Source organism: Zeus faber (genome assembly GCF_960531495.2).
Source record: "Zeus faber genome assembly, chromosome: 15".
Taxonomy (NCBI): domain Eukaryota; kingdom Metazoa; phylum Chordata; class Actinopteri; order Zeiformes; family Zeidae; genus Zeus; species Zeus faber.
This window is the reverse complement of record NC_137194.1, coordinates 8482444-8498660: the sequence shown is the minus strand read 5'-3', so window position 1 is coordinate 8498660 and position 16217 is coordinate 8482444. Positions and strand designations below refer to the sequence as shown.

General features: G+C 42.1%; 1 protein-coding gene across 1 annotated transcript in view; it reads right to left on the bottom strand.

The window, feature by feature from the left end:
- pik3cd (phosphatidylinositol-4,5-bisphosphate 3-kinase, catalytic subunit delta) overlaps positions 1–4259 on the bottom strand; it is a gene marked incomplete at both ends in the record, with an annotated part of 15336 nt that extends 11077 nt beyond the window's left edge. Inside the window, 7 exons of the mRNA XM_080015891.1 lie at positions 1–85; positions 1043–1132; positions 1579–1734; positions 2266–2442; positions 2704–2915; positions 3032–3260; positions 4119–4259. The exon at positions 1–85 is cut by the window's left edge and continues 137 nt beyond it. Of these exons, the coding sequence (XP_079872017.1) occupies positions 1–85; positions 1043–1132; positions 1579–1734; positions 2266–2442; positions 2704–2915; positions 3032–3260; positions 4119–4259 (1090 nt within the window). The remainder of the gene's footprint in view (positions 86–1042; positions 1133–1578; positions 1735–2265; positions 2443–2703; positions 2916–3031; positions 3261–4118) is intronic.
- Positions 4260–16217: the final 11958 nt, after the last annotated feature.

The following is a 16217-nucleotide window of genomic DNA, read 5'->3' as shown; positions in this document are numbered from 1 at the left end:
GCTCCGAGGACACGGCCACCTCCGAGCTGGTCACCACCTTGCACAGCAGCTCGCTGCCGTGGAACAGACCCGCCTGGACCACCAGCTGACGCACACACACACACACACACACACACACACACACACACACACGGTCAGAGATGATGCACCACCGATGGAGTTCTGCGTCAGAATTCAATATCGCACGAGCAATAGATCGGAGATGAGAGATTCCCCGAAAACTATAACTAAATATATTAGTGGATATTCTGCCCCAGGGCCTGGTTTCAAACTTGGCCTTGCGACTGCAGACGTGGCTGATAATTACGTGACAGGACAAAATTGCAGTGAGTCATGATCTGCTCCGAGGCAGCGGGCCGGAAATGCACTTAATAACCCATCTAAACACTAACAAAGTTAGTTATGAAACCCAACCATAAACGACACACAAAGCCACACATTAACAGAGTTCCCCCACTTGGGTTCTCCTGACATCCAACCACAGCAAAGATGTGACCGGGAAAGCGGCCACCCAAAAAGGGCACAGGAGGCCTCCGAGGATATCGATATTCAGGAGGAGGTTTTGTGAAGGAATTAGATCCTTACCAATTATATTAAGTTCAGCACCGCCGCTGAAGAGTGGATGGCATATAGGTCAGATGCCCACCCGCCCCCAGCCCCCGAGAGAGAGAGAGAGAGAGACAGAGAGAGAGAGAGAGAGACAGAGAGAGAGAGAGAGAGAGACAGAGAGAGAGAGAGAGAGACAGAGAGAGAGAGAGAGAGAGAGAGACACTTCTTCTCAGAATTTGGGCTCCAGAATGAGACGTGAAAGCTAGATAGGCCTTCCCCACTTCCTGTTTTGAAGTTCCAACCAACCGCCTTGACGAATTATGGGAAACATGAGGTCTTGGTCACGTGACCCCATCATTTACATGTGAAAACCTCTGTTGCTACAACCGAAATTGAGGTATTGGTAAACAAGTAAATGCAGCAATTCATTGAGCGGCAAAAAAAAACAAAAAAGAGAGCGAAAACAATAAAACCCACACGAGACCGCACCAACCTTCATTCCCTCGTCTGCATTGACTCGGTTGCCCTGAAGCAGGTGAATGTAGAAGGGCTCATTGATGGACCACAAAGAGGAGGTGTTCTGCTGTTCAAGACACAAGGACAGAGGGAGGTTTTACATTTTGATTGTTTTTCCACAGTTAAAGTTCATAAAAGTTACTACATTTTTTTCCCCCGCCTCAACGGGTATAAAAAAAAAAAAAAAATCCTTCCAAAACTTCCCAAAACTAACATTTCAGACAAATAACAATTGGCACCATGTCGTGAAACGCCAAGGCGGACGAAACGCAGATGCAATATCACAATGCAAGTTTAAAAATTAAATAAATAAATAAATAAAAAAAGAAAAAGTCAATTATCAACGCTCCGTCTCACGCCACGCTCGGAGGCGTTCCAAAGTCCACCGCGGTCCACCGGGGCCTGGTGGAGGTACAACCCCCCCCCCTCCCCCCGGGGACAAGTACCGCGGGAACAGCGTGGCCCAGTTAATGGAAGACGACAGAGCGTCCGGGGGGAGAGCTCCCACTGTACCTTCTTGAGGGGCAGCGGAGGGGGCCTGGAGGAGGCGCGGCTCTTGGAGCTCTGCCGGCACATGCTGCCCTGCTCCTCCTGGTACTGGGTGATGGTCGAGCGGTGGACCATGGTCAGGTGGGGGTTTTGGCCGTCTCTCAAACAGGAGAAGATGTACTAGAAAGAAGAAGAAGAAGAAAAAATAATAATAATAAAAAAGCAGATGGGCAGACTTGGTTGGATAATTTATTTATTATTATCATTATCCATCCCCCCCCCCCCATTTGGTCGTCCAGCCCTTCGCTCTGCTCAGACTTTCTGGAGGCTGTTGGTTCGCTGTAGGTTAATGCAGCCCAAATCTCATTATGTGTGGCTGGATGCAGTTCCCTCCTAACAGGGCTGCTGGACAGATATGAGTCACCCACTGCTGGTACAGTGTAGCTGGAGTTTCAGAATCAACAGTGGAGTCCCCCTGCCACCTAAACCTTGAATAACCCCACTCCACATCTGACAGCCGAGGCTTTTTACTTCAGTTGCAATAAAAACCACTCACTCTGGGCTGAGACCGGGCACAGAATACAGAACATGATACAAAAACAGTTTAAAAAAAAAAAGGCAAGCCAAACAGTTCACAGGGGTCAGTAAAATAACATGCACTGCGTTATTTCCACCGAAAAATCACGTTGTTTCAAAAGCGACGAGACTCACTTTGAACTGGCACAGGGGGTGTTTTCCGAAGATGAAGTCCCAGGTCCCGCTGACCTGGAGGGTGTAGTCCTCGGGCTCCTGTCGGATGCAGCGGAACACGGTGGCCTTCTTTTTGAGGGCGTTTCGCATTAAGGCCATCGGGGTGTCCTGGAGGTCCTGCTGCAGCATGAAGCTCTCCTGAGCGGGCAAAGCCAAAAAGTCATTCATAAGTGTTTCGGCGTTGCGTTTTCAACGCCGCGGAACCACGGTTTGAAGGCGGCGCTGTGGGACGGGAAGCTCCGGGCTCCAAGCGTCCGAGCGGGGAAGAAGCGACGATTTGTTTGCGTTGTCACTCCGCCAAACCGAGAAATGAGGAGGAAAAAAAAAATAATAATAAAAAATAAAAAGATATGAATATGAATTGATGGAGTTTGTGAGTTCGAGAAACCACGGACTCACGTCGCAAGCCTCAAACTTGACGTTGATGAAGATCTTCTTGGAGTCTTTCGACGTGCTCCTCCCCGGCTCCAGGTCGCACGGGAAGCTGTACTCCATCCACTGGCTCCACGGCAGCATATGGCGCTCCAGGGCCTTCTCCTCGCAAAACAGCCGCATCCTGGTCCGGAACTCGTTCACCTCGTGGTTCTTCTGGGCCTCGAACTCATGCAGACCTGAGCAAAACCACAGGAATGTTCAGAAAAACGACACCGACCGACCTGCAGCAGCAGCAGCAGCAGCAGCAGCAGCATCATCATCATCATCACCCAAGCCGCTCTACTCTCCGGACCTTTCCCGATCAGGAGGCTGATCTGGGTGTTGGTGAACTTCTCCACGCGGTCACCTTCCCGGGCCACCAGCCGGAGCACGGACATGAAGGGCCGCACGTCGCTGAAGCGCCGGGACTCTTCCTCCAGCTCCTCGCGCTCCGCCGTCTGGTTGATGCAGGTGAAGACGTAGGCGTCGGGGTCTCTCAGCGCGCCGAAGAGCGGCTCGCTGCTGGCATTCCTCCATACCAGCTGGAAAAGATGCGTTCGGCTGCGGTGACGCGGGGACTCATACGTTCGCGTCACATTCAATTCGGTACATTTGGGATGCAAATTTTATTTTTTATTATTTTTTAAAGATAAATAAATAAATAAAACATCTTTGGGGGACGATAGTGCGCTCAAATTGAAATCATATCGATTTTCCAACATATAGGACAGCGAAGCAATTCGAACATGCCTGTTAACACCCCTATTTGTACAACTGATTCCACCGAGTGACTGACGACTGAGGCGACAATAGGTTTGTCAAACACACAACAGGGAATTTTACCATTTAAATCCTTCAAATGCTCGACAACTACACCAATATGGAAGACGCGCCATCTCTTAACGGCCCGGAATATCATCACTTAATCCCAGCTAAATCAAACAGACTGAAGTGGCAAGATTGTTGGCATAGAAACTGGCACATCCAACGGCTCGAGCAGCAGATCTGCTTCGGTGGAGGACAGGCCGTGTACATTAAGGGGGAGAGGCTGGCCTGTTTTCACCTCCTGGAACATTTAAAAAACACAAGCGAGTAAACATCAAGGGTGCGTTTTAATTCGACTAATGTTGGAATGAAATATTCCTTCGGCCAATTTGTTTAAAAGCGTATTACGCACGTTATGCGGGACAATTGCAAGCGGCAATCACATTTCGCCGGCGGAGGGGGAATCCATTTGTCAGTACTGTGCCGCATTGACTTAATTAGAAAATATTCAGTGTAAGAAATATAATGTTCCAATATTAGTGACGAACGCTAACCCGCCCAACATGATGCTCCGGATGGATCTCTCTCCTCCCACCCGCAGCAGCGACAGGAAAACACAGCGGGTGGAGACCTACTTTTTTGATGTTCTTTATTGTGTCATTGCGAGACACCGGGAATTTGAGGAAGATCCCAGTGGGCAGCAGGAAGTCTATCATGACCTCCTGGTCCCCGGCCTTCTCCAGTTCCTCCTGCATCCCATACTTCCCTGGGGGCATGGTGGCAGCCTCTCATTAACCATCAGCTCCACCGCGGCTGCTCATTCACACAAAGACAAAACAACACAGCCGGGGTCAACACCCACGACAAAGATGCTTTACTGGCCCACGATTAGCCACAGATTTGTGTGTGTGTGTGTGTGGGCGCTTCGCTTTTCACACATAGAAACAGTCCCTGTTCAGAGACACGATCTAAATTTGATAGCATGCTTGCTTTTGACGGGGTGAAAGGGGGACCATGCTGATCAACTCAGAATGCTGAAAACTGGAAGAGCCGTGCGTATTTTCATGGGCACCCCATTTACTTTTCTTCAATTTATCCAAATAAACACACGTAGGGTAGAAAATAGTCATCTAGAACCATTATCTATCACCACTTCCCATATTGGCCAGGTCACACATTTTTCCATATAAAATGGGACTTTAATGGTCAAATACAATATCATTTATATAATTAAACACCAAGTTTGACAGGTGGATGGTGAGGACCTCTGCTATTCCATCATTTCCTACAGCCGATACTCGACGTCAGAATTTAAATTTGCCCATGCGTGATTCAGGAATACAGAAACAAAAACATGTGATAACATGACAATACTGAAACATTGTATTCCGTCCAAATATACTACAATAATCTATATGTCTGTAAGTGAGTATACACTTAAAAAAACAATATCACATTCAAGTCAGAGTCAGATAAATACCTTATTACATCCTATAGTTTCAGGAGGAATATGGCCATTTATACAGCAATTTATCTAAGATTAATCAACGTGTTCCTATGTCTAACGTTGTGATCAAACTTGGCATTTCAAAGTAAAAGCCCCCAAAATCCTTCCCAACCTGTTATCACACACTTGCCTCAGCTGAACGGACGCCCACAATTCCCGGTCACCTCTTCATTACTCCCTCTTGCTTGTATTTTTCAGCGGCGGCCACGAAGCATGTCTCGGTCAATCCGCGAGGGAGTATTCTCCAGCTCCGATCGCTGCGTTACATTTAAATAAACGTTGCGCGGCACCGGGCGACTGCGTTGTCATTCGAGCGCTGATGTTGTATTTGACTGAGCGGCCGCTCCAAGGGACCGTCTGCAAAGAGCTGGATCTCCCAGAAGCGTAAAATCCATCCCCCGAACCCCCGCTCCATTTTATTTCATTTCATTTCTTTTTTTGTGATTGATTGATTGACCCCCCCCCCCCCCCCCCCCTTTTTTTTTATTTTTTATTTTAATTTTCGGAAATTTAACAAACAAGTAGATACTACGCACAATAAATAACTGGATGAAAATTGGAAATGAAAAAAAGAGAGAGAGAGAGAATATTCGGCAATTTCATGTGTGTAAAGGAACAGGAGGAAGTAAACACGTTTTTTCTCCTACCCCTATTCTGTGCACTCTCTATGTAATCTAATTTAGCTGTTAACATAAATTGAGTTCATTGTTACTATACGCACACACACACACACCAACAATGCATTTTTTCAGAATGTATTGATCACGAATCGGTATTTACATGCAATTGATAAACCACTTGCTGATAGGCTATTTGAAGACAGTGTATGAAAACTAAAATAGAAGTTGAATTCACTGAATTCATACGTCGGCCCTCTGGGTTGTGCTAACAATTGGCAAATCCTCATGGTTGTCTCAAAATCCCAGAGTGGAATTCGTTTGACTTTCTCAAGCCAGATTTGCCACCGCCGGCAGAAATAAACTACGCTTAGGTCAATATGCATTCAACTCCATTATACTGATTCACGTGTTGTTTCTTTGCTTGTTGGAGTCTATGACAGTATAACACTGAAACATATGGATTACCGTCCCAGTTTGCTAAAATGCACCATGCATTACAATGCGCTGCACGGCTGTAAGACATGGGAACTTTCCCATGGAAAGTGGAACCCAAACCACAATAATACTATTGCAGAAAGGGGAAATGAGGGGGACCAAAAAGTCAATGAGTGGCAAAACGTTACCACAGTTTACGCTGACTAATTCCCATTTCCTACAAATAGATTAAGCGTGGCCATCGATGCGGCACTCAATGAAGACATTTAGTAATTCTTACTCTGCACTAGACGGGACATAGAAATGTCGCGGTGGCTTACGGAGCTGCCTGGATATGAGGGACTGCACCGACACACCAGGTCTCGGAGGAATACTTCCTCTTACACGTGGAACCCCGCCTCAAATGAGGTGAAGAGACAGCTCCAGCACCAGGGCCTGATCAGTAAGTGCATTATACCAAACACCGAGCGACAGCGTGTTTGCGTCGAGCCAGCTGGTGAAAACAGGAAGTGCTGAAGTGCAGAAGAGAAACCATTTGTTCTGAAAAAAACAGAAACCCCCAGTCCGCTCCCTGCTCAGAGCACCTACTTAATTATAGATATAAGTCAATGAAATAGTGGTGAAGTTGACCTGTATTCATCATTTTGCTGGGGACCCCCCGGACCCTCTTGAGGGACCATTGGCAGTCCTCAGACCCCACACTGAGAATGACTGATCTAGCTGAACCTGTGGTTTCTTCTTACAGTAAAAATACTCTCTCAGGTAGATCCAAAGAATTGCATAGCGTGCAAATGATTATTGTTGGATTTACCCCAGCGCTAGATGTAGTGTACTAATATAAGTTATTTGAGGTTGACAAGTATTTCGAGGAAATGAAGTTCCTTCCTGGGCGGGGGACCTCAAAGCTTCTATTTTTGACCTGGCAGGTACAGGGGAACAGACACGTTATCCAGTTTGGTCCCATGGGCAAAGCAATAATTACACAGTGAGGAAACATGTCCTCTGTACATTTTAAATGTATTAGTCTTGCCGTCACTCAACATTTAGCTTGTTGAACGTCAGAGCATTGTTCTATTCAGCCTGCGCCACTTCCAGGGCTCTGTAGCTCTGTAGCTCTCTCTCTCTCTCTCTCTCTCTCTCTCTCTCTCTCTCTCTCTCTCTCTCTCTCTATATATATATATATATATATATATATATATATACATTCAAACACACATATATTTATATATATATATACACACAAATATATATATATATATACACATATACAATATATATATATATACTGTATATATATCAATTTATTTATATGTATATGTACACACACAAATATATATATATACAGTATATATATATATACACATACACACACGTTTATATGAACATAATATGATAAAAAAAATTCCCAAAACTTCAAAAATCAAATAAGTTACAAAGAAATAATGATTAAATAAATAATAAATAAACAATGAATACATATATAAAAGTTACACTTAATCTCCCTATAGCAAATTTAAACATTTCTGGCAAAAAGAATAAATCTCCCTCATCACCATTAGTGGAATATATATATATATATATATATATATATATATATATATATATATATATATATAACATACAGAAATATATGTTGAGAAAATGTAAATAAAAATTCAATGAAGAAAATAAAAGAGAATGTTAAGTAAAAACTTTGCGGCTGATGCTCTACAATTCCTCTGAGGACCAATAGGGGGCTCTCATTGTCGGGAGAGCTTGTAGGCTTCTCAGGTAATATTTTGTATTTGGATTAAGAATAAATATTTTTGTTGATTACATTTGTACATATTTAGTTTAGTTTGATTGATTTTATTGGCAGTAGAAATGACAGTAGACAGGATGTCTAAATTGTCCAATATACTGTACACAGGTGGTTGAAATAAAGCTGCTTAAAAAAAACACCTTTGTCAACAATAGTTTAATCATAAGAAATTTAATTAAATTACAAGTTTCATTTTAGAAAATCCCAAATAGAAGACATTTTCCGCTTCTACAGTATGTGTATAAGGCCACTAGTCAATCGATACCGGATGGTGTCCCTCTCTCGGACGCATCAAACAATAAAAGAAAAATGTATTTAATAAAATTATTTTTCTTATTCATCGCGTCTCAGGAGTCTGTTGTCAGCAGTCTTTAGTGATCTGTTTATCGCGCTTAATGACGAAAATACGATCGCTCAGCCCTACACCGCGGATCTCACTGGGTGCCAGTGACAACCCAGAGCCACAACCTGGACACATACAGTACAACAAATTGGACGATGACGTCACAAAACCAACATGTCCAAGTATGCCAACGTTCTGCTGCTTCTGGTAGATTCAGCAGGTTTTTCACTAAAACCTGCTGAATCTAAGTCTAAGTCTGAGACGTCCTGGTTCTAACGAGACCTCAACCATGTCCATGGGTTCAGCGATTGTCGTGTTCCCGACACTTTTAGCCAGAAAAATGCAGAGGAGAATGATAATAATAAATATTGCTGCAGGCAGCAATACACGAGGTCCAGTTTACTCATGTTAGGTGCGTATTATAGTTTATTGGGTTTTCTGAAACGCAGCACGAGTTACAATTTTCAGAGTTTACATGGAATGCTGCATTGGCTCCTACGGTGTGTTATCTACACAGTGCAACTCTCGGAATGCGGATAAACACCCCGAGACGTAAACCGGACTTACAGTATATAATTATCGCTTCATGATGTCACAAGTGAACGTTCACAACAACAATGTTCCATTCAAATGGACTAAACACTGCATGTCCCCCAGAGACATTTGATCAACTTTCTAAACTTTTGGGACTAAAACAAAACAGATACGAGCGACGAGCACTCGCTCGTAGGGTTGGGTACCGAGACCCAGTATTAAACGGGCCCAAGGCCAAATGATTAAAGACTGTAGTATCTATAAACTCCAACATTACTGGTACTGTTAAGGGTATTTTAGAAATTAAAGAACATGGATATTCTATTTATTTATAGGCTATATAACCCGTTTCTAACTTGCAATAAGATTAAGATATTCCTCTAAGAAGCATTTTCGCTTTTATCAGAAGAGACATCTCCTCTCTCTCTCTCTCCCGCTCCATCGCCAGAATGGAGACATGGGCGAGGGTGGCGGGGCCGGCTCCCTCTGCCTGGCCCTCTCACACGCACGAGGAGACCCTGCTCTGAGTGAGCGACAATGGCAGGTGCAGGCTGCGCCCCGATCGCCCCCCTCTCCATGTGTAATGCATGGAAAATAAAGCAGTGTCAATTCTGCTCTTAATTAGTTTTCGTTTTTTTCTTAAAAAAAAATAATGAAAAGAACTGATATGAGTGCCGTTAAAGTACCGGAATGATAAGCATTATCGGTAAGAGTAGTGGTATCGATAATATCTTAACGATACCTATCCTTACTCGTGTCCCGTTCCTCCGTGTCCTGTCCCCGCACTGTGTTTAGTTGTTTTATTTGGAGAAACAAGGCAGAGCTGTGAGAGAAAAAATGATGATCAATGTCCATGAGTGATATAATTCTACCACCATGTGATGTCTAAATGCTGAGGCATATGTTTGTTTGGTGACGCCCGACTCCTTCTCAGCAGATCTTACATTCCTGTAAACCACTGTCACAAGTGTTTTAGTCGTTGTCTCGTGGAAGGACCATTTGTGTAAGCACTCACCGTATGCTTTCTCTGCACCGAAAGCGTTCAATGCCTTTCGTTGTTAAAACATGTGCTCAGCTGTTGCTGAAGACAACAGCGAATCACATGGCTAGTCTCAGAATGGGACACGACCTCTCATAGACGAAAAAGGCCTCTTCAAGTCAAGTAGAGATGGACCGATCGGAACACTGCTTTGGAGCAGCACCGAGTCTTTCTCTTTATTCTGCAGAATAAATATCTTTAATATTCACAGTTTTGTTTCCTTGTAGCGGGCAGATTAACCTCACCGACCGCGAAGGAGAATCCCTCCCACAATCTGGCGACGACGATGAGATTCTCTGCCCGGCTCTGTTGCACCTCTTCGCGCCCAGGCTGTGTGCACAACGGCGGTCGGGGACCGGCCGTAAGACATCCAAGGAGTCGTCGTATGGACGTGACGGCAGATCCAGCAGAGGCAACACGAGATTCTGAACAAATGGAGGTGAGGACTTGCTGAGATATTATACCGATTAAGAAAAGTTTTGGGTAGGCTTAGATATTGTACCGATCAGGGGAGATCGAAGGAAAAGCTATTGCGAAGGAAATAGCTTGATCTAGAGGATCTAGAGGATCGTGGAAGAATCTTTGTTGAACTCAGAAACCCCGCCCCCTCAGACAGACGTGCCGCCAACCGCTCAGGTTAGGAAGTGGCGGTGGATGATCGGTCCGGAGGGCTGTGGAAGTGGCCAATATTGCATCGATCAAGAGATTCGTGGTTTTTGTTTGTTTATCTTTATTATTATTACATTTTTTTTCATGTTATTCAATAGTATGTCGACATTACTGAATACATAATTAATACAGATTACTCTTGATCCCTCCTAGCAAAGGCGTTGAGGGCAAGAAGAAGAATAGAACTCCCTTTTTTCCTCCTAGCAAAAGCGTTGAGGGTAGGAGAGGAACTTCTGGTATTGTCAAGATTACATTAGATTAATTAATAAATAAAGTCAGAATTGTTCTCTCTCTTTTTTCCTCTTAGCAAAAGCGTTGAGGGTAGGTGAGAAACTTCTGGTGTTGTAAAAATACAATAAAATTAACTAAAACTAAAGTAAAATTCATAATTAAATTATTTTTTTATAGCCATTCCTGTAGGTCGTGCCCTGTCAGGGACACAGGTTGGGAAATAAAAACACTCATGTGATTTAGAAAAATATATATAAAGGTATTTTTAAAAAAGAAGGATCAAATAAAAAATAAGTAAAATACAATGATAATATTTTTTATTATAATTTTTATTAATAGTTGGTTTACTATTTTTTTTTTTTTTTTTTTTTTTATTTTGGAGGTACTGATAATCCAGCTATGCGATTTACTTTCTAACTAGTTTCAGTAAGTTTTAAATAGTTAGGGAGAGGACGGAGTTCAAGGGCCCATTGTGTGATTCTATTTGCAGCATAATACACTTTCACCTGAATCCTGTGTGATCCAGTTGGTGTCTGGGACGTGTGACCTCCTGGCCGATGGATCACTCTGGAACACAAATGGATGAGATGAGTTTGGAGAGATTCTATCTGTGTCTTAGGGTATGTTTAGCCTCCTGGCTGATAAAAATCTTGATGAAACAAGTGAATGTATAAACGCGAGGTAGGCGTGGTATGTGTGCTGTACGCAACATGTCACACTAGTTTCACAAATGAGTCCCTGGTGTAAAAATAGCATTATGATCTAAAATATCTGGTAGGATTACTGGAAAGGATACCGTAGAGATTATAACAAGGCGAGAGAGAGCTGTAAAGTTAGTGATAGACTGAAAGGATGATGGAAGTTGATATGAAAGACAATGAAGGTGGGGAAGTTTGCACATGATGCATTTGGGATTCTTTGTTTAGGATGGAACTTGGAGCAAAGAGAGTTGTTAAGGTCATTTTAGTAGGATATTGGCTCAGCAGAGGAAGCTGCAGGACTGAATGATTCAACTAATAGTCAAATGGTGTGCTCTGTGATTATGGGTTAACGAGTGGTGTTTAGCAGACTAAATTCAAATCAAATTAAATTCAAGTGCCAGTTAACAGTAGTCTATGCTGAGGTAGTATGAATAGATATTGAACGGTTTGAACCGTTGTATTGTGTTTAGCGAGATAATTGTGATGTTGATCATAGTGGTGTGGTGAGTTGTAGCAGGATTTAGGTTGCTGGAAAGTGTCTTTGGTTCATTAATGCGACTTTGGTAAGGTGAGGAGTATAATGAGTTTTTGTTTTAGAACTATAGTTTCTGCTTTGTTAATGGATTTTATCGCAAAGCATTCCAAATTGATAAAAATAAAGGTATAACATTTTTTTTTTTAAGACATTGCGGAGAGCAGATATGATGCATAGTAGCAGCAGAAATGCATTCGTTTTTGGTTTATAAGGAGTTATTCTTTTTAGATTTGCCTTATTTTTTCCTTTTTGTCTTCCTGTGTCAAAGTGATCTGCTGGTTGAGATAAGATAATCCTTTATCTATCCCACAGACTTGTAGTCTGCACTGTTACAGCAGTAACGAATTGGCACAATGGCACAAAGCATTAGTAAATTGGTAATTCTAAATCAAAGGATATGATAAATAACTAAATAAGTATAGATTAAACACTATACATTAAATCATAATATTGCATGAGTGAATTGTCAGTTTTGGTGTGATATACAATAGTGTTTGTGTGTTTCAAATCCTTACCGGTTACTATTTTTTTTCAGTAAGGCTGGTTTTTGTTTAAGTATAATCGAACAACATAATTAATATTATTAATTTTAATAATTTTTTTTTACTCTAGAAGTAATCTCGACTTGACATTCAATAAGGTGTCATGTTGTTGTTGTTGCTGTTGTTGATATACAGTTTAAAATTGAACAAGTAGGTTAACAAAGAGGAATAATTGTTTTGTTTTGTACACTGGAGAGGTAATGGATTGTGTACGATCGCTTACTAAAATTTTAAACACTAAAATAAATGTGAAATACGTTGGCCATTTCAATGGTTTTTAATTTGGACATTCAAAACATTTTAAGTTTAAACTTGAAAATATCTTGTGGCTCGATTAATGTTGTGATTATGTGTTGATGAATTAACCAACCCGTCTATTCAGTGTTTTATATCCGCAGTTTTAAGCAGGAATCCACTGGCTGCAGTTTTGACCAGTGTAGATGTGACCGATGGGGAAGACTTGGAGGACCGACAACAGGCTTGATCAAAGAGAATTGCTCTACAATTGAGTAAGGCCTAAACATGTCCAGCATTCAAAGGTCCCTGTAAATGATTGATATTATTGCTATTTGTATTTAACTGATTTGCAAATTTGATTATTTAATAGGCTCATTTGGAATTATTTTGAGATTAAATGCATGCAAGCATATAAATGGAGAGACCTAGATTGAATTTAGCTCTATACCTCATATTGAGCTCCATCGTTAAAAAGTATTAAAGCATCAGATATTATACAGTGCCCTGTAGAACCAGAATCACTTTGATTAGTTCTTAATTAAATATGGCATTCTAGTTGTCTAGTCTAGTTGTTGAAGCAATGTTCAGAAGCTGAGTTAAGGATTATTGTGTTAACACTCAGGGACACTGTTGTCAGAAAACCCTGGAGTGATTATCTTTATGACACTGCCTCTTACAGTGGTAGACCTCGACTTTCATCTTATGATAATGTCTGGGAACAAACACATTTAGCACCCCAGGGCTTCTCGCACAGGCCCAAAGGACATTCCTATTTTCCTGATATCCTGCTGAGGGACATGCCTGCTCCTGCATTTCCAAGAAGGTCTGTGAAGACCTCGTATACAGAGATCCAGTTTGGCCAACGTCAGGCTGAATAACTTGATGACTGCTGAGATCTCAGGCTTATTGTTTGCAGTTATTAATTGTACCTTTAAGAAATAATTATAAAAATAAATAAATAAATAAATAGATACATAAAGAATTTGAATATAGTTTTGAACACTAAATTTCAAAATGTTTCAGTATATGAATCACATTTTTTTCCATTACCCTTTCTAGTTGCTAAACAATCTATCACTAAACAAACTGGAAAAAAAATTGGAAAAAAAACGTCAGGTTCGGTTACAATTTCCATCTGGAGTAAATGGGTCTATCGTGCCAGTGTTTAGAAGCAATTATGTGATTTGTCTCTTGGCCAGATGACGCATATTTTGGTAGGATCCAGTTCAATGTCTCGATGGTCTTTATGTTGTCGTATGCGGTCCCGCTGCCTGGCCTCGTCATCGATCACGTGCCAAACATTGGTGCATTCTGGAAAACGTCGCACCTCATCGCGTAGGCCCGCTTTAAGGCATGGTCCAACTCGAGCGTTGTCCGACAGCCGATTAGATATCGCTCCGCCGTGGAGTGTCAACAAACAACCAATTTGATCGTTGCCCTCAGCTCATGTTCTACATAGTGTGAACATCAGCTCACCTGTGTTTTGTGAACACAGCTCACGGGGAGATGGGTATGGCAAAGCGGGAAAGAACCACACTGCAGGGGCGCATTTTGTCCAGGTCGATGTCGTGAGTGAGAACCTTGGGGTGGCCGATCATGTCATTCTTAGTCGCGAGGTTTGCAAAACAAGTGCAGGGGGAAACATTTACAAATTAACTAAGGTGTGATTAATCCAAAAACTAGGGGGAAATAACTTAAACAGGGGTTAACATAACGACAACCGAAGACACCAAACGGATCGCTGCAAATTAAACAGGACGGAACATATATAGGGGCATTGCCAAACCAAAAAGACACATGAGGGGTGAAAGAAATATCAGAAACAAAATTCTAGATATTGCAGTATTAAACAAGGTACTAAATAACACAAGTGGACCTTAAATAAGTGCAAAATAAATACAAAACCTTCATCTATAAAAAGGGATTACTGTTCTACTACTACTACTCTATGACGTCGAACTGAATGGATTCTTCCACAGCTTGTGTCCTTTCCAGCAGGGAAGATGGCACCACACCGCAGGGTAAGAACCTTCCGCTGTGGCGACCCCCAACGGGAGCCGCCGAAAGAAAAAGGAGATTCCACAATAACGGACCGATCTGGATCAAACTTTTTACATCCCAAACTTCATCTTGTCTGTGAATGCGGCGGATCCATGAGATCCATCGACCTCTGATGCAAGTTTTTCCCTTCGGGGCTGGACTTCTAATAATAATAATAATAATAATAATATCTATACATTCAGTAAACAGTTTTCAAAAACCGTGACTTTGTCTCTCTGCTTGACACATCCACTTCATTTAAAGTGGACCTATTATGCTAATTTTTATACAAGTTAATAAAGGTCTCTGATGTCTGAAAGATGTTTTTGAATTTTTCTTGCTGAAAATACCACTCACATTAGAGCCATTCTAACATACCTCTACATCCATTGCGTTCCAAACGCTCTGTTTCAGTGGGTGGCTTCACCCTCCTGAGGCCACGAATTACGTGAGCCAATGGGGTTTGAGCATGGCTTCCGGGTTACGTTCTATTTATCTATTTATTTCCTTCACTGATTTCGCCGAAACGAAAAAAATATATAAAATAAATCCATCTACAATAAAAACACTTCTTTTACTGGTTGTGTTTGGAGAAAAGCACAGCGGATCGGATGGAGCAGATGACCATATAATGAAATCCGTGACAAGCGGAGGTCAGCTCGTGCAGAGAGTACACACACGTCCCACAAGATGTTGGAACATTTCACCGAATATTCCTAAAACGTTCACATGGCGCTGTGTTACAATATCAAGACGGATCCGTATTCCATTTCAAACCCTGCCCGGTAAAATGCTGCTCTCTTGTCAATAGGCTGCTGCTGAAAGCCCGTCATAACTGCAATGCTTTTCTCCAAATCCAATCCCCATTGCTGGTTTGCCTGCATCTGTGAAGTTTGCCTGCGCTGTAACCCACACTTTTCGCCGCTCCCACCATGAACTGTTTCAAATTTGGCTGTCATTACCATGGCAGCATTTCTTCCTTGAATACCCAATACCCCACATTTGAGGGTAAATGTTGCGGTTATTCAGCTTGTGTTTATCAGGGACACCTTTAGCTCTCACTGCTCAACAAAATCAGCTCGATGCTGAACAGAAAATGTTAACGTAGTATGCTTTTGTGGCCAGAACAGGGTGTGCTAAAAGTGTGAAACGGGTTAAGCAAAATAAGGCCCATTTTCTGGTTTCTATTGATTTGTAATAAGATAAGAGGGAGATCCTGTGTAAAACAAGTTGAATGACAACATTGTGACATATCTATCCTGGATTTGTATAAAAGGTTACCACAACGATGCACCTAAGCCTCCTCAAACAAATAAAAGGAATGTAAGAGGACTGAACTGAATTACAGACGTTTGCATTGTCAAACACTGAGGAGGACAAAGTCAGATCGTGCATCTCCAATTGGGGAATCTGATTTTTATTGACCTATCAAGCACTAGTTAGGTTTTGTGCAGATTTCAGTACCAACAATATAACCACATACTTGCTGACATTTGTGCT